Source organism: Acomys minous, assembly GCF_964271855.1.
Source record: "Acomys minous genome assembly, chromosome: 1".
Classification (NCBI taxonomy): Eukaryota; Metazoa; Chordata; class Mammalia; order Rodentia; family Muridae; genus Acomys; species Acomys minous.
In genome coordinates, this window is record NC_140483.1 from 155,675,368 (window position 1) to 155,695,502 (window position 20,135).

The 20,135-nt window shown below is 52.2% G+C and overlaps 1 protein-coding gene across 8 annotated transcripts in view; it reads left to right on the forward strand.

The window, feature by feature from the left end:
- The window catches only part of COL27A1 (collagen type XXVII alpha 1 chain), a 159,423-nt gene that overhangs the window by 78,180 nt on the left and 61,108 nt on the right, over positions 1-20,135 (forward strand). For all 8 annotated transcript variants that reach the window (XR_014783404.1, XM_084802626.1, XM_084802623.1 and 5 more), the window contains 7 exons: positions 5,125-5,169; positions 5,760-5,813; positions 6,179-6,223; positions 8,534-8,587; positions 9,702-9,746; positions 14,938-14,991; positions 16,884-16,928. Coding sequence is in view for 7 of the 8 variants with exons in the window: in XM_084802626.1 (XP_084658752.1) it covers positions 5,125-5,169; positions 5,760-5,813; positions 6,179-6,223; positions 8,534-8,587; positions 9,702-9,746; positions 14,938-14,991; positions 16,884-16,928 (342 nt within the window). In the remaining variant the exon portion in view is untranslated. The remainder of the gene's footprint in view (positions 1-5,124; positions 5,170-5,759; positions 5,814-6,178; positions 6,224-8,533; positions 8,588-9,701; positions 9,747-14,937; positions 14,992-16,883; positions 16,929-20,135) is intronic.

Below are 20,135 nucleotides of genomic sequence, written 5' to 3' on the forward strand. Positions count from 1 at the left end.
CTGGTATTAATCTTCTAGCTAGTTCACAGCTCACCCGACAAGTCACTCTTCCCACCCATAGGCTGACCGGGCTGCCTTCTGTTGTTGTTGTTGCTGCTGTATAAGTGGTGCTACCCTCCAGGACAGGAAAGGCCACAAACATTCATTTATGTATCTGTTGGTTTGAGACTGGATCTTGCTCTGTTGCCCAGGCTTGCCTCAGACTTGCAGTGATCCTTCTGCGGCAGTGTCCCTAGGACCAGGACAGCAATCAGACAGCCATACTTACCCTCAAGAAGGTGGAAGAGTTGTAGTTGCTCACACGTGTGAGCGAGATGTGCTACTTGGTCCTGCAGAGCGTAAGACAGTCCCAGCCATCTGTGTGCATGAGTTTAGCCCCCACAGTAGAGGCCGTGTGGTCGTGGTATGGTCCCTGACTTCATCCCCAGTGCCCCTGGCCTCCTGCATCCCTGTCTTGCTTTCTGCTGTGCCCCAGGCCTGACTTCCCCACATCCGTCATTAATGCTGTTTGCTTCTCTTCTTGAAGATCCTGTTCCCCGAGTCTCTCCCCAGCATCTCCGGCAGCTCCCACACCCATTTCTCAGATTCCGTGGCTCATCTTTTGAGTCTCCTTGGGATTCCCTACTTTCTGGTTGTTGAGTTACTCGCTGACACCCTCAGCATTTTTCTCTACTGGAGGTCAGAATCCTGCCTGGTTGCCGCAGTTTTCCCTGCATGAGATTCTGCACGCACTGGGCGCCTACATCTGCCTGGCCCCACTCCTCCCTCTTCCCAGTACCTCTGGCTGACATCACCGTTTGATCTGTCTTGCCAAGAGCTGATAACAGGCCTCTGAGTCTTAGCACACTGTGCCAGGCAGACATGACTAATGGAAGGAAGTGGGTCCATTGAAACCCATTTCTCTTTTCAACCTCACTTCCCCAGACTCTGGTCCTCCTGTACTGCCCGGTTGGCCACTGCCCTTGGAAAGATGGGATAAAGGTGGAGGGCAGAGATGACAGCCCCTGCCTTTTCGAGAACCGGCTATTCTTTCAAGTGTGACCCCCAGCCCTATGCTGGGCTCCTGTGACCCATTCCCACTGGCCTCTCTCCTGTCTTAGCCCATTTCTACCCCCACCTCTGCCCCACTGCCCCACTCAGGGCACTGTGCAACCTCCCCCAGCTGAGCTTCAAGACCTCAGGCACTTAATTCTTTACCTACATTCTTCTCCATGTGCCCAAGATAGTGACCCCATTGCTTTTGTTCAATGTTATGGCCATTACTACCTATCGCCTGAGCTGTGGTCAGGACTCAGGATCAGCAGGTGTTATGTTGAATGAATGAATGAATGAATGAATGAATGAATAATTACATGAATGAATGAACCACATGAAAAGTAGACCTTCCTGCCCTCCCTTCCTCAACTTACCATCAGGTGGGGTTGGATGCCCTGTGACCTGTCTAATATTTCTAGATGATCTGCTAATTTCAGAATCTTCTAGCTTTGGAGGCCATAGGGCATGTTGAGAGGTCAGTTTGGGAAACTGAGGACCAAAGAGGCTTAGTGTCATTCAGTTTCTTCTGCTTTGACCTACTCTGTCCTAATCTGATGCGGGGGAGGGGTGGGGTATGTGGGCTGCTGGGATGGCAGGTGAGTCCTATGGGAAGCCTTTGGGTGCTGAACAAGACTGGGGAGTGAGTTTCCCTTTCTTACTGAAATGGAGCCTGGGGAGCAGCCTCGATCTGGGTATATGCTGCTGTCCAGACCCCCAGGCAGGGACAGGATCCTCTCCCTCCATGCTCGAAGTTCAAATAGCACCCCACTGTCTGTGGCAGGGTGAGGTGATGTCTGGTTCCTTCCTGTGCACTGTAAGCAGTGATTAATCTGGCTCCCAAACCAAAATAAAGAGCAGGCTGTATTATAAACATAGGGCCTGCGGAGGCCCGCCTGCCAGGCAACCAGCGGCCCCAGCTCTTCTGTAGCACCCCTGCCTCCCTAGGCCCACCTGGCACCCTTCACCCACACACGGGAAATCACTGCCCCGCGGCCACCTTGCAGGATGGGCTGGCCCCCGTAATTGCCAGGGCCAGAAGAAGATAATGGTTTAGTGTCTTATGTCCTCAGCCCTGTGATTTTAAATTGTTTGGTAAACACCACTGAAGATGCTGCCAGGGAGCCCCCTCCGCATCCCACCTCCCACCTCCCACCTTGACTGGTTTGTCTGTGCTGTTGCCACCAGCTTCAGAAGCGCATGTGCACAGTCACGTTCAAGGCCCTCTGGGGCTGACTGATTGGGACAGCTCAGCCCATCCCAGGCATCTAGAGAACAGTCTAACCTTGGCCAAAGCTTCCTGCCACTTTCTTCTCCTGGAACCTCCGTTTCTTTGTTGGGCCAGTGAAGGATGAGGTAGTTAAAATGGTGACTCCTGTCCCATCTGATGTGGGTACTCCTGTATTCTGCTACTGACCTTTGCCCTAAGGATGTTGCAATGCCCCAATGGCTCTGTCTTAGGGAGCTGCATCTTTAAGGGGCCTTTCCTGTCATTCTTCTGGGCTGGTCCCAGCCAGTGATTGGTTGAGGGATTTGGGTCACAATCTATATGCTCTTCCAAGAAAGCCATGTGGCTTCATGACAGTCCCTCGCCTCCTTGAGCCTCAGTTTCCTCACTGGTGACTCCTGCCTCCTAGATGTGATGCAGGGTGTTCATGAGCATACACACCCCTTGTCTTTTGGGGAAAGCAATGCTCCTGAGTTGGTTTTCAGTAGAATAGTAGAGCACTAGGGGCTCCTGCCTCACCCTACCCACATTGTTGCTTGGCCCCTGTGTCTCTGGAATGTTCTAGGCAAGCAGAGCTTGGCAGAGTGAGTTCACACAGGTGATTGCCCACGCTCAGTCTTAGCCAAGAGCATGGGAGTCACCTTGATGCTTCTGTGGGATAAACGAGGCTCCATTTGTTCCCCCTCATATCGTGTCATGCCTTGTCCCCATGTCCCTAGGGCTTCACAACACAGCCCCACTCACCTACTCTGACCTCCAGCTCCTTCTCTGCCCATCCCCCCCCCTTGTCTGATCCTCTCTGGTCCCATGGGTCCTCTTGAGCTTCTCCCGCTCACTGAGAGCATTTCTACCTTGTGGCTTTAGCACTCTTCGCTTCGCCTTCCTGGGTGCCATTTCCAGGAGCTAGGTCTGTGTCCACCTCCTGTCACCCATCCCTTGGTTCTCCCTGGAGTCACCACTCCTCCCCAGCCATGCCATCCTCTGTACCCTAACTTTATTTGCTCATGGCTTCTTGTTTTGTTTTGTTAAAAATGCATGGCATCAAATATGCCATTTCATCCATTTTTCAGTGCACGGGCAATGGGGTTCAGCACATTCAAGTTGTTGAGCAACTGATCCCTGGAACATATATTCATCTTGCAAAACTGATACCCGCTGCTCATTACACCCCGCCTCCTGCCTCCCGCCACCCACAGTTATCTTTTCTGCTTGCTTTCTTTTTCGTTCCTCTCTAGGAATGTAAACTCCAAGGCAAAAGATGTTGCCCAACTCTTTTTTTTTTTTTTCCCTACACGGGAAAACCCTGCCGGTCCATGCACACCTCGTCAGTGTTTGTTGAATGAGTGAATGAAAGGATGAAAAGTAAAGGCCGCAGTAGTGACCGTAACTGGTGTCTCTAAGGTTGCTGAATTCAATGCCAGGCACCATGTTTAGTGCCTCCCACACAGACCATGCCATGGAGGCACTGCCTCTTACCACCCCATTTTATAATTTCTGAGAAGATCAGGGTTCAGAGATGCCGAGTCACTGGCTCTGGCCACACAGCCAGCCCTGTAGCTAAGCAGTCCTGGAATCCAGATCAGTTGGTAAGAAGCCCTTGGATCCTTCTGTTCTGCTGCTGGCTGTGGTCTGGGGCCCACCTTGCCTACTCTTGGCCCAGTGGAGGATTGTTCCTAGGGTCAGCCTGGGCCCAGAGTGGCATGCATCTTGAGGGTGGCAGTCTCTCTTGGAGTTAGATGAGTCAGAAGAAGTGCTGGAGAACTTCCCAAGCCTCCTTCCTAAGACAGATTCTTCTATCTTTAATGGAGACAGCCTCTTTCGGTGCACCTTCAGGATCCGGGAGCTGACGTACACCTGTGTGAGGCTGCACTTATGAGTGTATAGAGCATGTGCATTTGGGACCGAGACTATAGATCAGTTGGTAGAGTGCTTGTCCAGGATGCTAGAGCCCTGGGCTTGACACCCAGCACCATCTGTGATGGTACAGGCCTGGAAGCCCAGCACTTGGGAAGTGAAGGTAGGAGGATCAGAAGTTCAAGGTCATCCTTGGCTACATGGCAAGTTGGAGGCCAGTCTGGGATGCATACGATTCTCTCTCTTGAGAGAGAGAGTTGAGCGAGAGAGAGAGAGAGAGAGAGAGAGAGAGAGAGAGAGAGAGAGAGAGAGAGAGAGAGGAGTATATGTGCTAGGCTCTTCATATGGCCAGGTGTCAAGGTCTGTGCTGAGTGGCTGCTGATGTCCCTTATCATAGACACTCAGGGATATTAGAACTTGGAGTTCTAAAATAGCAGAACCTAAGGAGACTCAAGAATTCTAAGTTCCCCATCTGAGGTCCACAGAAGGGCGCTCACCCATCTAAAGTTTCACAGTAAGCCAGGGACTGTCCGCTAAGCAGAGCCCTTGTGTGAGGGTCCTGCCAGGAATCAGTGCAGCCTCAATGTCTGAATGAGGGTGAAGCACCAAGGCTGCCACGGAGAATCTGGGCAGCGTTCTTTTCCTTGAACTAGGAGCAGAGCCAGTGAGGAAGGAGGCAGTGTCTCCGGGCAACACGGTCACTGTACATGAGCTGGAGTGGATCCTGATGGCATCAGGCATCACGTGTGTTCCAGGCCGACCTTGTCCTGCTTCCTTATGTGACAGACTCTTTGCCCCTGTATCTGTTGCCTCCAGCTCTCTGGATTCCCAAGGCAGGGTTGGGATGTGGACCACTGAGTCATAGTCTCTCACCCACACCCACCCTCTGCTCTAACAAAAGATGACGCTAGAGGATTCTGTGGACTCCACACAACCTTCATCCATACAGGCAGTGTGTCCATAGCCCTACCGTAGAGCCTATTGCCTGATGCCAACTCTTCACCCCACAGGGACAGAAGGGCCATCCTGGAGCAGCAGGTCACCCTGGAGAACAGGTGAGGCCTGTCTGCACTGCCCTCACTGCCAGACTTATTTTTCTCCTCTAGTCCCTGCTTGGTACCAGCTCCCTCCCTGGACTTAGAGTCTCTGGAACAAGGCCTTGGGACTCCCCCATCCCATCACCTCCCTCCGCTTACCCAGTCGGCCACACGCTCCTAGAAGAGCCTGTGTCTTACTGCCCAGCCCATCCCAGGGCTGGCAGAAGCCCCTGGACTCTGGTTAGAGCCATGAATAGCTGGCCTGTCCCCGGCAATGTTAGGCGATATTATCCCTTCCATATGCCTCAGGGTTTGCAGGAATTCTGGCCTCCTGGCCCAACTCAAACAGCAGCCCTGCCAAGGGACAGCCAGCCAACCCTCTTCTGTGCTTTCTTATTCTGAGTCTGGAGCAGAAGGCTTTTGTCCCCAGAGCTGGTCTGACCAGTTTCTAGAGAGGTAGACTTGGGGCCCCAACTTGTCTTTGACTCCCTTTGACTCACATTCTTGCCCCTCTCCTTGTCCGTTCTGGGTTCCCTCCCTCACACCTGGACCCTGACTGAGCTAGGCAGGGCCTCACTTTTCCTAACATTTTTCTTGTTCCTTTGCAGGGACAGCCAGGACCTGAGGGCAGTCCAGGGGCCAAAGGTTACCCTGGCAGGCAGGTGCAGTATATGCTCTGGAAGCTGTGGCCATTGGTGGAGGCCATAGTGCCCCCAACCACAGGGAGGATGTAGGATGGGGCCAAAAAAGCTGCCCCTGTGGGTGGTACCTAAGGAAGGGCCTGGCTGGGCACTGGACCTGGCCACCATGTTGTAGGCTGGGAGGATCTATAGGAGGAGCTTAGAGAATGGGTTCCTGAGATTCCTGTTAGCCAGTCTCCCCCTGAGCCACCCCTGGTCCAACCCATGCCATGGATAATGATTCAGAGGATAGCTAAGGCCCAGGACAAGAATGGCCTTGCCTGGGACATTGGTAGCAGGGAGGGCATCTCCATATGTCCCTGCCCTTCCCTATATTTCTGTTTCAGGGGTTCCCTGGACCTGTAGGAGAGCCTGGCCCCAAAGGCAGCCGGGTAAGTGGTCTTTGGCTAGTCCCACACAGGTGACGCTGCAAATAGTTATCACTTGACCCTATAATGGGTTGTTGGGAGATCAGGGTTATTGGGGGGTTAGGGCCAGGGGATGGCAGCCATTAACTCCATCTGCCTAGAACTGCCAAGGAGGCTTCTCCACATGGGATCTCCCAGAAGGGAGGCAGGGAAAGCTCTGGGTCTGTTGAAGGGACAGATGAGGTATAAAGATGACAGACACAGGCCATGGTGGGCCTGGGCAGTTCTGTCCATGTCGCACAACATGATCCTACTGAAATAGGACCTAGGTGTCTGGAACTGGAGCTTGCTATCTTTCAAGAAAAGCTCAGCAAGTGGATCACATGGCTGTCAGTCAGGGCAGGTCCCCTGCGACATGACCTGTCCTGAGCCAAAGCTATTTAGTCAAAGGGCCAATATGGACACACTTTTTTGGCCTCTATTTCTGCAGCAGTCTAGTGGTGGCAGGGGTAAGCACAGCATAGGAAGGTCCCTTGAATGTCACATGGCATATACAGAGTCAGGGCAGCTCTTGTTCTGTGGTTCTGGGTCTCTCTCCTGTGGCTCCCATAAGTTACGCCTTCAGAGGGAATGTCTAGACCCTGGGAGAAAGTACCCAGAGCCCAAGGCAGCCACCTTCACCTTGTGTGTGAAGGAACACTGCCCAGACCAGCCTTGGGGTCTGTATGACTGACTCAGAGACTGACTCTGTCTCTGACCCCAGGTTACGTTAGGCCTCTTGAAGTAAAGTCATCCGTGAGCGCCAGCCATGAGCTCTACACAGCAGACTCAGGATATAGTGTTTAAGAGCATGGTTGTTGATCAAGCTGCTTGCTGAGGGGGATACAGGGCTGTGTATTTGGGAAAGAAGAGCTGGGACCGGTCTCCCTCAGTTGTGTGTTCATGACACACTGGTTAGGGATGGAGCTCGACCTCAGAGTTCTGCTGCACCATAGAAGCTATGTGGCCATAGGAAGGTCACCTTACCTCTGTGGGTCTAGTTGGTCTCATCTGTATAGGATTTTAATAACCCCTACCAGGAGGGTGGTGAAGGAAGATGTCCTAATGTAATCACGTGTCCAGTCTGTAGCCTGTGGGCTGCATTTGCCCCAAGAGAGCTATGGATTCAGCCCAACCCAACAAGAAACAAGAAACTCAGAACATTCTATAAGGGTTTGATTTGGTTTGGTTTGGCCTGGGTTGGGCTTTTTGTTTATTCCTCTGATTTTTTTTCTGATCTCCTCCCCCGCTCCCCGCCTTTTTTGTAACTTGATTGTGAGGTTTTCAAATGTGAACTTTGCAGATGACAACTTTCTCACAATGTCAAAGATAGGACATGGCTGTGTGTGTGCTTAGTGTGTGCAAAGCATCGAGTCAGGCCTGGCAGGTGGTATGTTCTTGGCAAGCATTTTCTATTGCTGTTGTTATCACTAAACTACTGCACAGCATCTAGTGGTACAAACTGGATCCTGGCCCTTGAGACATTATCAGAGGACAGGGAAGCAAAGAGAGAAACACTGTTTACCAGGATGCTGAGTGATGCTGGAGAGATGAGCTTGCTCTGACCTGCATGTTGGGTACTAGACAGGAGAGCAACCAAGGTGGCCTAGGTATGTCAGGATTCTACCACCATGACGTAAGCATGTCATGGTTGGGGGCTCAGAGGGAACATAGGCCTGGGGGCTGGAAATCAACTACATTATGTCAGGGCTACAGACATAGAATGGCAACATACCCGGCTTCTTAAGTTCACTTGGCCCGGGTGACCTTTGGGCTGAACACAAATCAACTGAATACAAGTCGGAAGCACCTCTAATCTGTGGGGTCCTTGCCAGGGTTAACTTAGGAGCACCCATGAGCCTGTACAGTGCTGGCTCTCTGGGGTGGTCATACTGACTGGAGTTACTTGGCAACCAGGGTGGATGCAAGCCCCCAGGTCCAGGACCTTCGTGCTCAAGGAGGAACCTCTGTAGGGGCTACCCTCAAGACAGGCAGATCTTACAGCCCTGTAGCATCTAACCTGGGTCCTAGCTTCCTTCCACAGGTCCCAAGCTGGGTGCTGGGCCTCTGCCATCCTGTGCTGCCCTCCCTGGTGTGAGCGTATGTGCCTTTGGACTACATCGTGGACGCAGCACCATGCAGTCCACGGGCATATACACTTGCCTCAAGGTCTATGTCATCGAGGACCGCTGGAGCCACCAACTTCGAGAACCGGGCCCGTGGGATGGCAGCAGGGAGGCTGGGCTAAGTGCACCCTGTGCTCAGTCTTTCTGATCCACGCATGCTCTTTTCCAGGGTTACATTGGGCTTCCAGGTCTCTTTGGTCTGCCAGGGTCGGATGGAGAGAGGGTGAGTACATTTGTCTGTGTACCATCGCCCCGCTGCTTGCAGGTTGCCAGCTGAAGATGTCTCTTCCCCTGGGTGGGGGTGGGGGGAGGGGAGCACCTGGTCAGGATGAGGCCCAGGAAACAGCATGTGCATACGTCACAGTTATAGCGCTGGTGGGCAGGGACAAGGCAGAGGGACCCCAAGCCTGATGTTCTAGGTATTTAGGAGAAGGGACTCTGCAGACAGACCTCTCACCAGCAACAGACATTTGTATTCTAAATATAAGTTCTGCAGGGATGGCCAGTAGGCTGTTTTGTAAATAAAATTTTATTGACCGTAGCCATGCTTACAGTTTACCACTGTTTGTGGCTGCTTGCCTGCAACAGGGACAGGGTTGAGTAGCTGTGACAGAGGCCACCCACAGAGCCCCAAGTAGTCTCTTCCTGCCCGCCTCCCTCCTTTTGCACAGGCATCCACTCAGCACAGACGCTTGACTGCTTTATAATGTGATGTGAGGCTTGTCTGGTAGATGGGTGGGGACAGAGCCAGGGGTCAGATGCCAGAACTGTCAGCCCAGGCAGGAATAAGGTAGCTGACTTTGGTGGCAGCAGTAACAGAGGACACCATGAATGCCTGACTTTGTCCTGGGCTCTGGGGGGTGGGTGTGTGTGTGTGTGTGTGTGTGTGTGTGTGTGTGTGTGTGTGTATAGACTGGCTTCAGGATTACCCAAGATACCCTATCCTTCAGACCAAGTGTCTAAGACAGGGAAGAGCTGCCCACAGGCCTTTGGGGCTGGTGACTTTAATATGTGCTCCTTCCTCCCCTGAGCCTGTATTCAGAATCTTGCTTGTAACCCTGTTATTAAACTAAATATAGAGCATTATAGGGAAGCAGATGAAGGTGTACTTACTGGGCACCTGCTGGACGCCAGGAGTGCTGGCAGCTTTCTTTAGAAACTCTCCTAGTGGGTGTTTATGAGGCTCCCAGCCCCCATCTATCCAATGAACATGCAGCTGGTGCCACTGTTAAGGACGAACATTCTGGACTACCTGGGACTTCATTCTGGGTGTGGGGTGGTGCCGCCCCCCCCCCACCTGAAACTTGATGATTATCTTTCTCCTCTTTCCCCTACAGGGCCTCCCTGGTGTTCCTGGCAAGAGGGGCGAGATGGGTAGGCCGGTAAAGATTTTCCGTGTCTATTACGCAGACTCTATGGGTAACCCCACCTCCTGCTGGCCATACCGCACTGGTGGTCCCTGAGACCTGGCACTGTCTTTCTTTCTGCTCTGTCTCTCACTTCTGCATGTAGGATCGGGTACCCAGGTGCAGTGCTGGCCTGAGATGATGCCTGGGTGGCCCCTCTATCCCTATGTGCTTCAGGGGTTTGTGGGTGCAGCTTTGCTTCTGGGGCTTCTGTTCAGGTGCTTGTATTAGTGGCCAGACACTAGGGGACCTAAGTGCACACCCGGACAGTACACTATTTTTAAGGTGTCAGGTCTCTCACTCTGTCTATCTTTGTTCATGCATGCACATGGCTAGACAACATTGCAGTGTGGTAGGCCACAGCAAGAGTACTCCCAGAAATAGCTCAGTGTTGACCCCACCCCACCCCACCCCCAAATCCACTGGCTCTGTGTATGCCTCTCTGTTGCCTTAAGGGATTAGTTTTCCTCTTGTTCTGCCATCTATAGAGCATAGAGAGAAAGACAAGTGTCCAAGGCATTGCAGCCACTGAATTGGGGACATCAGGCACTGACTCTTGGGAACACCATATGGTTTCAATGTTATAAAAGTAGATTTCCTAGACTCTGTTAGGAAAGCCATTGATTCCAGAAAGGGAAACTGAGGCTCTGAGAAGTAGAGTGAGAAGTGCAACATCCCTCTGCTGGCGAGGCCTTGTGACTGTCACGGAGACATTTTTCTTCCTGTTGGTGACTTAGCTCTCTGCTGTCACCCTGCAGGTTGCTCTCTGGCCTGAGAACCTCGGTTATCTTGGCCAGGCCTGCCAGTGACTAGAGAATGCAAGCCACTCGACCAGGGTCACAACAGCAACTTGGTAGCCATGTCAGGATCTGAACGTAGGACCCCTGACAACACAGGGTGCTTTCTACAAGGACCCTTTTCTTTCCACCCATTCCTTTCTCCTCCAGGGGAATCTACAACTTTCACCCCTGCCTCACCTCTCGTGCTAGAAAAGGAGTGTGTAATTTTGGAAGAAGGTCCAAATATAAAATGTTGGCAGTTGGCTAGAGTTGGCAGGACTTTTGGCCCAGCTGGTTCAGGGTTATGTACAGCAGATGGCTGAGCCACGTCCCAGCCGGAATCTCTCATTGATTCTAGAAAGAGGCTACAGTGAATCTTTTTGTCTAGTTCCCTCTCTGTGTCTGTCATCAGTGTGCTGGGGATGCCTGGTGAAGCCACCTACCCCCACAGTGCTACTTATGGCCTGGACCTGCCTGCTGTGGCTGGGCCTGCATAGAGTCAAGAAGGCAGTCCCAACACTGGACCAGAAGGCTCAGGATTAGCTCTGTCTCTCGATGTGTGACTCAGAGACGTTGAGCGCTTTCCTGAGGACACACAGCTATCTGATTTAGGACTGTAATTGCTGCTCTGGGGTTTTCCTTGACATCTGATCAAGAAGGAGGGAACATATATTCCCACATGGGGAAACTGAGGTCCACACAGATGAGCTGGAGGTCTGGTCTCCGTCATCTAGCGTTGAGCCTGAGCTGTTGGTGATCTGTAGATTGCCATGGGTTCTGCCTGCCTGTCAAAAATGTCTTTCCCCTTGGTGACATTGTTCCAGTGGGTTTGCTATTGTCCTTCACAGGACAAAGGAGGACTTGATCTGCATCATGAAGCAAGGGAGCTGGGTACCTCAGGGGCCTTCCCCATCAGCATATTTCAAGTACAGAAAGGATGCAGGCTAAACCTGTGCAGGGACTTTCCAGACATTATACCTCTCTAAGTTCTGTGCCTCCTCCTGGAAGCTGCTGAATAGCCCCATAGCCTGTACGACCCCAGACTAGTGGTGTAATGGTGCAATCACAGCTTGCTGAGGACTAGATTGACTAGTTAGTGATGCTTAGCTTAGTCTCGCCTAGGGTTGGAAGGAAGGGGTGACTGGTGTGCAGGCTAGGAGACTGAGCCTGGGAGCTCAGGAGGTCATCTGTTGTATGCGTAGGCTCCTCTGGCCCTGTGTCTACTCTCTGTAGCAGAGGGACATATTCTGGAGGCAGGGGCTTGGCTGAAATGCCTTTAGACCTCTGGGCCCTTGGCATGCTACTGTCCACACCTCTGGCCCTCTGAACTTTTGCCATCCAGAGCAAGGGTGGAGCCTTGCCCCGGTCTTCTTTTTCTTTTTTTTTTTTTTTAATTCTGCCAGGCCTGGTTATGCTCACAGTACGAGGCAAGGCATTCAGTCCCAGAGGGGCCCGACCTAGGGAAGCAGAGGAGCCACGTAGCAGGCCCGGCAGTGAGCCAAGTTCATTCCTTGGGCCATGGGCCAGGCTGCTTGCTGCAGTCAGGGGTTGGGGCAACAGAGGAAGTGCCTGCTGCCATAGGCTGATGTGCAGTCATCACACATACATCCGGCCCAGCCAGTAGGTACCGTAAAGGCCAGCTGGGAAAAGACTAGAGGCCCTGGGGAGCTGCTGGATGTGGCCATGTGCTAGGGAGTGCAGTGGCAGCAAACTGCTCTTCATCCAGGCTGTGGGCTTGCTCCATCTCAGGCCACCTGTACTTGTTCCAGCATCTTTAAAGCGTCAGCCTTTCCTAACAGTCTTTCGTAAAATAAAAAGCCTAGACTCCTAGAGGCTGCTCATCTATCTGAAGCAAAGATGGAGATGGAGGAGAGCTGAGCCCCAAGGCCATCGTGTATGTCAGGCAGGACGATTTAGGATACATTAGTCCAGAGTGTGGATGGAGATGCTGAACTTCTTTTAGTTCTTCTGTTTATGCTTGGTGGCACAGCATAAACACCAAGAGAACAGCTTTGGGGCCAGACTGCCTGGATTCAAATGCCCACCATGCGATTCCATAGTTATATGGCTTTGGACAGATCTATTGATATCTACAGTAGGGTCAGCATGGAGTCCCTTTCATGAGCCTGTTGGGGTTGGTTGTTATTGTCATGTGTCCTACTGTTGTTCACAGGCTAGCCCAGTTTACTGCTGAACTTTAGCGGGGCCTCACTGGGCTTTGAACTTAACCTTCAGAAGGCAATGTTTTGAGATTCTCCCTGGTCTTAGTTGTCTCTGAAATAAGGCAGCTATAACTCAGGCTCTTTGAGTCCTCTGGGTGGTAGAGCCAGGTTTGCTCGGGGCTATTGACCTGCCTACTGGGTCTGAGGGGAAAGCTGCCTGTGTGCAGAGCCCATCTGGTGCTCCTACCTAGAAACCTTAGGCCTTGTATGCAGGATGGACCAATACATCCCCAGGTTGCCTAGGCTTGGAACCTCTTTCAGCCTCATATACAGGTCAGGCCAGGCTAATATTTCTTTTGCGATCAGTCTTCAATCAGCACAGCACATGCAGTGAAGGCCTACCCTTCATGCAGCTGCCTGGAGAAGCCGTGGGGGCGGGGGGTTGGGGTGGTGTGGTCACCTCTAGACCCTGAATAAAACAGGCAATCCCCAGGCCTTGTCATTGGGATCACATGGAGCCAGCTAGGGGGCACTGCTACAGATTGCCTTCCCTGCCTGAGGGACTACCTACATACCCTGCCCGACTCCCCACAACCACCACAGAGGGAAAGTCAGCCACATCACAGCCCACCTGACAGATGGCTCCAGCCCCATCAGCCATCCATTAGCACCATGATGTTGACACTAGTCAGCATTATGACAGACGGTCTGGATTGGAGAAAGGCTAGTATCAGTATCAGCTAGTGGAGACTCCAAGGACTTGGAAGAGGAAGCTTGTGTAGGTCGGATGCATTCCACAGAGATGGGACCGTGCACGGAAGTACCTAGTTACCCCATGTATCAGGCGGAAACCCTCAGTTCTCAGGACAAACTAGGCCCATATGAAACTCAAGAGTAGAACAAGGCAGAAGCAGAACCCGGCTCTCAGCTGAGCCACAGATTGATTTTATGGCCTGGGTCAGGTGACTTCCTGCCTGCTCTTCAGCTTTCCCCATCAGTTAAATAGGATCAGTCACAGTTTCTTCCGGGTGAGTGTCAGACACAGGCATCCTTGCGTGCAAAAACAACCTGCTCCCAGACCCATCAAATGTCTGCGTTTCCTGGGGCCTAAATAAACTCATACTTCCTAGGGAGTGAATGTCACCCTCTGCCGTGCCAGTTTGTGAAGAGGACCTGTGTGCTCGTGTGATGCAGAGTCAGGGTCTCTGCTCAGCTCGGTGGTTCAGACTATGTGACCACCCTCTAGGGTTTTTACTGTATCTAGCTCTCTCTCTCTCTCTCTCTCTCTCTCTCTCTCTCTCTCTCTCTCCTTCATTTCTTCCTTCTTTCTGTCTTTTTGTTTGTTTGTTCTCACTGGATATCCCAGACATTCTAGCAAGCTAAGGCATGAGGCTCCTCCTGGGGAGTCCTCACAGTCTGGCCGCCTTTGTTTTCATTCTTTCTGTCGGGCAACTGTGAGATTTGCTTGTCGTTCATCTTGGGGAAGCCACAGTTGGGACTGGAAGAGGGGAAGGGGTTACAGGCTCTAGTTGCATCCTTCCTTTATCCTTCCTTTCCTTTGAAGTAGGAATGGATTCCCCATAGCCACCCCCAGCCCCACCCCCAGGCCTCCCCACAGCTGATGTTTTTCCAGCTGCCTGGCTCCCTAAGGGGTGTGTGGCTTCTTAGTCAGGTCACAGAGAGGCTAAAAGGCCAGACCTGGCCAGGCTGGTGGTCCAGCCTCTCTGTGACTATAGTGCTGATCCTCCTTAGCAGTGTGACTTTGTATGGCTTTGCCACTTGCACAGTCACAGTCTTAGTTTGTGACTTGGGAATGGTAATTCCACAGTCGGACTTCTGAGTGCATGGTACAGCCACAGACCCTTCCTTTGACAGGTGGGGAAACTGAGGCCTGATAGGCAAGAAAGGTGCACTACAAACTTCAGCCAGTCTGCAATGGTCCAGGTCTGGGCTTAGCTTCCTGCCTCAGGCTGTCTCATTTCCACTCTACTGGGACCAAGTCTCAGATCTGGGGATGGTACCTGACCCATCTCTCAGATTGACTGTGGCCTGTCCCTTGGTTCCATGTGTGCTGGTGTTTGTGGATAGCAGGGGAGACTTCAGAACCCTAGATCCAAGGAGTAAGCCTGCTCAGGCATTGTTCTTGAGTCTCCTGTGGGTGTGGCTCAGAGCCAAACTGCAGCCTTGAGTACTAACCTCTGCATTTCTTCTCTTTCCTTCTCTCAGGGATTTCCTGGAGACTATGGGGAAAGAGGCCCCCCTGGACTTGATGGGAACCCTGTAAGTACCCCCAGTGCTTGCCAACAAGCCAGAGTGCTGTGGACTGGAGGAGCCTGACTTTGGGGGTCAGACAGACCTGGGTTGTCTTCCACCCTGTGACCTACTTGCTTGGTGCTCTTGGGAAAAAAGACTTCTCTGGACCTTTTTCTTTTGTGGGTACTCAGTGGCCTCCTGGGAGAGTCGCCACCTACTGAACTGCAGGTTATGCTCAGTCTGCGGGGCTTCTATCTGATGGAGGGACACCAGCTGCCACCCATAGGAGGCACCAGAACCATTTATAGGTAACTTGCCTTGGTAAAGGCAGCTGCCACAAGCTTTGTTGGAAGCAGAGGCGAGTCCACAGGCATCTTCAGTTTTACAGTTTGTAAACACCCAGAGGTCCATCCTGCCTGTGAGGAGATGGGTTGGCCTCCCCTGGTGAATCTATTTGCTTCTCCCTTCTTGTCCCAGCTGCAGGCCCTGGGTGGAAGAGGACGTTACTCTCAGCCTGGGGTGCGTGCTGTGGCCAGTGTTCTCAGGAACACCTGCTCTGGTCCTTCTCTTTCCCTGGGGCTCTCCACCCGAGCAGCCATGGCCATCTGTGTGTGACACTGGTCCTCCATCAGCACTGTATTATGTGTTGGTCCACTTCAAGTCCATAAATGCTACTGAGTCTGACCTCGTCAGATAGCCTGGGGACAAAACTGTGTCCTAAGAGCCAGGAACATGGAGTGTGTGAGCCTTGGGAAATCAGTTCACCTCTCTGCATCCCTGTTTCCAGGTGCAAATGCATGCTTTAGGGAATGGAAGGTCTTAGCTACTGTGGGTGTTCATTGGGCAGCTGTCATTGGTGCTAAGCACTCGTAAGGTGGTCCCCGGTCTCATTAGTCCATTGCACTTGCACTTGGCTAGCGAGAGTTGGGTGGAGCAGATAATCGAGGGGGACAGTAGGAATGGCCCACGGGGATGACAGAAGAGCGGGGACAAGGAAAGATGTGGAGTCTTCAGGTGGAACAAGATGCGTTTCAAAGGTTTGCAGGGGAAAGAGGACCTTCCCACAGACTCAGCTCTTAATAGGCTGATGTCACACCACAGAAGAATGTGGCCCTTCTGGAAGTTTTCTTGGTTTGGAAGAGACGTCTTTCTTCCTAGGGTCTGGAGGAATAGAACGATTTCCTGGCCCTCACATCAGGAGGGACCGTGGGCAAGTCATTTCCCTTCGGGGCTGCTCCACAGTTGTATCTACAAAGACAGCCCTGAGGGGAGGCTGGGATTTCTGTTCATCAGTTGATGGAGCCACAAGTTGTTTTTTTTTTTTTTTCCGTGACTGTCTGTTTTGAACTTGAGCCAGGCTCTTCCCCTGATGGTTGTCTCCCCGCCCCAGCCCCAACCCAGTGTGGTCAATTTATAAAGCTTGGGAGGACTGGAGTTGGAGGGTCTGCCCCATCCTCTGGTTCCAGGCAAGAGCTCCATCTGGCATCTTGGGAGCCCCAGAAATGGGGGAACCTGGAGAGCCTGAATGTTAATAGGACCTCTGAGCACTTTCCTCATTGCTTGCCTCTCATCTTGAGTGACCCATTCACCACTGAAATCCCAGTGTTCGTGCCAAGAGAGAAAAACACCTCCGGCTGCTTATGGTTGGGTCCAGTCCCACCTGTGTGTGTGTATCCTTCATGCCTGGAGTCTGGAAGGTGCTCGGCTTGGAAGTTCCACATAGGGTAGATGATAGAGAGGGAATATTCTTCAAAGCCCAGCGCAAGCATAGAAGAGCACCTAGGGACTGTGGTAGGAAGAGGGAGGGGGAAGTCTGCTCCCAGTGGTCCCACCCAGCAACTGTGTGTGGGAGGGTGGGGGGAGGGGTTATGGTATGGAAGAAGACAGAGCAGTAACTACCTTGGTTTCTGTATTTCCAGGGAGAAATTGGCCTTCCAGGGCCACCAGGAGTCCTCGGCCTCATTGTAAGTACACATATGCCTAGGCCCAAGTTGGGCAGAGGTGGGGTAGCCCAGGGTGTGAGGAGCAGCCAAGGGGACCTACAGGGGAAGTCAGAAGGAGGGGTCTGCCATCAAGTCCCCAGAGGGGTAAGGAGGAGAGGGAGCAAGGCAATAGAGGAAGGAGCAAAGCCAAAGCCCTGCTGTGGCTGCAGGTAGCTTCCTTCTTGGGGCCTGCTTCACTGTTGACTGGATGAGGATGAGGCCAACCATTCTTAGGCTCACTGCCTGTCCATGGCTTTACAGGCAGGTAGGTCAGTGTGATATCCGGCAATTCAACTGGGAAAGGGCTCAGGCCCAGAGGCAGACTGTGGTTAGCAGGAAGCAAGACTCTAGATCATGATGGGCAGGCAGCCTTCTTCACTCTTTTCCTTAAAGCAGTGGCTTTGGAGCAGGAGTACCTAGTTCAGGTCTCAGTTCTGTCACATCCTTGCCATGTGACCTGAGCCATGTCACTTAGCCTCTCTATGCTTTAGAGTTCTTATCTGTGACGTGGAGATGGAGCAGAGTCCTCTTGTGGGTACAGTGAGGGCCGAGTCAGTGAACTGTTTCGTTATCATCACCACCATTACCTGACGAGATGCCCAGGCCTAAGAGGCTGGGGAGTTGGAGGGGACAGGAGGGCTTTATTGTTCCGGAGTGGAAAGGCTTTGGCAGGTGGCTCTGTCAGTCAGTCAGCGTAAGGGCCTGACTCACCAGTGGCCGGACCTCCAGAGCTAATATTGACCTTGGACTCAGCTCCAAGGGCTAGTGAAAGTCCAGAGCCTGCAGGTGACCCCAGACATACCCCCTAGGATGTACTCTTGGGCTCTGACCCTAAGAAATCTGGGGTGTGGTTGGAGGTGTAAAGTGGATCCCCAGATAGGAGGGCTCGTTTGGCTCTTCCAGCGACTGTGCTGAGACATTCTCTTCAGATGGAGGCTACAGATGGTGTTCGGATGAGTGGGAAGCACCCCACTCGCCAGGACAGTGCATCCTTGGAAGAGGGCCCAGGGTACCCCAGAAGCATCTCTCTTGCTCATCCAGGTGGGAGGGTGTGGATCAGGTCAAGCTCAGTTAAAGCCTCGCCTCTATGAAGCTCAGGAGCCCTCTGTCACATGGGTTCATTGTCCTCATTTATTCTGGGACCACAGATGCTCTCCATCTAGTCTAGGCCCTAGAGCCCAACCTCCTGGGTCCAAGTCCTACTTCAGTGATTCATATAATCCCAGTCCTGGATACATTTTTTGCCATCCTGTCCTTCATTTTCTTCACCTATACAATGGACATTACGGTAATACTTGCTTTGTGGGATTGATGTGGTAATTGAAGTAGCTTAACACCTCAGCAGTGTTTGGAACATAGAAAGGCTTCAAGAAGTACTAATCATCATAATGGCTATTTCTATTTTTTCTGTTACATGTCTAGTAGCACTGCACATTGGCACTTAGTGGGAGAGGGTGTTACGGTTGACTAGTGATGTCTGCCTTTGGCTGGAGATGCTAGAGATAGCTAGTAATACCCTCCTTGGCTGAAGATGCTGCAGTTGACAGTGATGTCTGCCTTGGCTGGGGATGGGAGAGCATTAACTCAGACACTCATCTCTTATGTTCATTCAACAGAATTTTGCTGAGTACTTTCTCTGGCAGTATGTGCCAGGAGAGTCTGAGAAACATCTGGAAGTCTTAGTATCTTTTTTTTTTTCTTCTAAGCCCTAAAGGGATCACCTCTGGCGTAGGGTCATCAAGTGGCAATGTGAACATCTTGGGTGTTAAAGACTTCCTTCTTCCCTGATCCATCCAAGCAGAGCCCTCATTTTCCAGTATTGGTCCCAGGTACCCTCACTGTCCCTGGGAGAGGCAGTTCCTGGGATCAAATGTCCATTACCTGATCTTTTCAAACTCCTTCAATGTGAACACTACTGGTCCCAAACTTTTCCAAGGGGATGTACACACATCCTGACAGTCATCTTTGGCACCTGTTCCCATTTGACATTGTTCTGTTTGGATGAATGAACAGATTCTACGGACCCAGGCGATGCTGCCTCTGTCCCTGCTCCTCCCAATACTTGGCAGGTTCCTTCCAGCCTCGGGACAACTCAGACAAAATGCCAGTCACCCAGGTGGATTTGGATGTGATGTGACATTTAGGACATGTCTGTGCTAGGACATTATTCTATTTACCTGGCATTGAAATGTCACTCTCTTTCTGTTCTGGCCTGGTGCTGCTGCTGCTCACAGTGTCTCTTTGGAAGGTGGGAAAACAGAGCCCAGGTTAAGGTCACACACAAAGCAGGAGAGGGTAGGGGCTTGATTCGAGGCCTTAACCCCCAGATTCCATTCCAGGGCCCTTTCCTGCCTCCTTCTGGGCCAAGCTCTGGGCATGCCTGCAGCTCTCAGGCCCACCCTACTAGGTTTCCAAAGAGCATCTCTTTCCTCCAGCCTCCCAGCCCCTTGTCTTTCTTTGGCCACTGCCAGCCTCTCTTTACTTACTTTCAGATTCCCTTCTTTGCCAGAATAAAATTGCTTCACTCTATCACCTTTAGGTGGGCGGGGGGGGGGGGGGAGGGGGGCGTCACTGAGCTGGACCTGAGCCCACCAAGCCACCATTAAGCCCAGAGTGTGTGCCCTCTCTTGTCCTGGGGCTCTGTGAGTGGAAACTTCTGAGCCCAAGGAACTTCCCCCAGGGGAGTGGAAAAGAAAAGGACTCTGCCCTGAGGTGCCCAGGAGAAAGTGGGACCGAGTCACCTGTGGCTTTCTAGAATGTATGGTGCTGAGCCGAAGGGGAGGATGTCCGTGCCTTGATGGTCATTTTGCTGTAGAAACCAAGATATACTTCGACCCTCTGTGGAGTCAGCTGAAGGAGTTCTTTTGCAGCTCGTACCTGTCTCTGTCCCAGATTTCCATGTGCCCAGGCAGGAGGGGGTGGGGTAGGGTGGGGTGGAAAGAAGACTAAGCTACCTCTCTCTAAGTACTTGTGTGCTCTGTGCATGTGGGATGCCTGCAGTGCTGGAGCCCCGGAAGCCATGCCCTGCCCTGGCTCACCCTCTAAGGAGTGGGGGTGTCCTGCTTATAACCCATATCTGAATGTCCCCAGTTCCCTCATGCCACCAATGTCTTCCTGCCAGCCCCAAGGTGAGAGGACTAAAAGTAGCTCTCTCAGTGTCCCCAAAGCTCATGGCTGGCATGCAGGGAG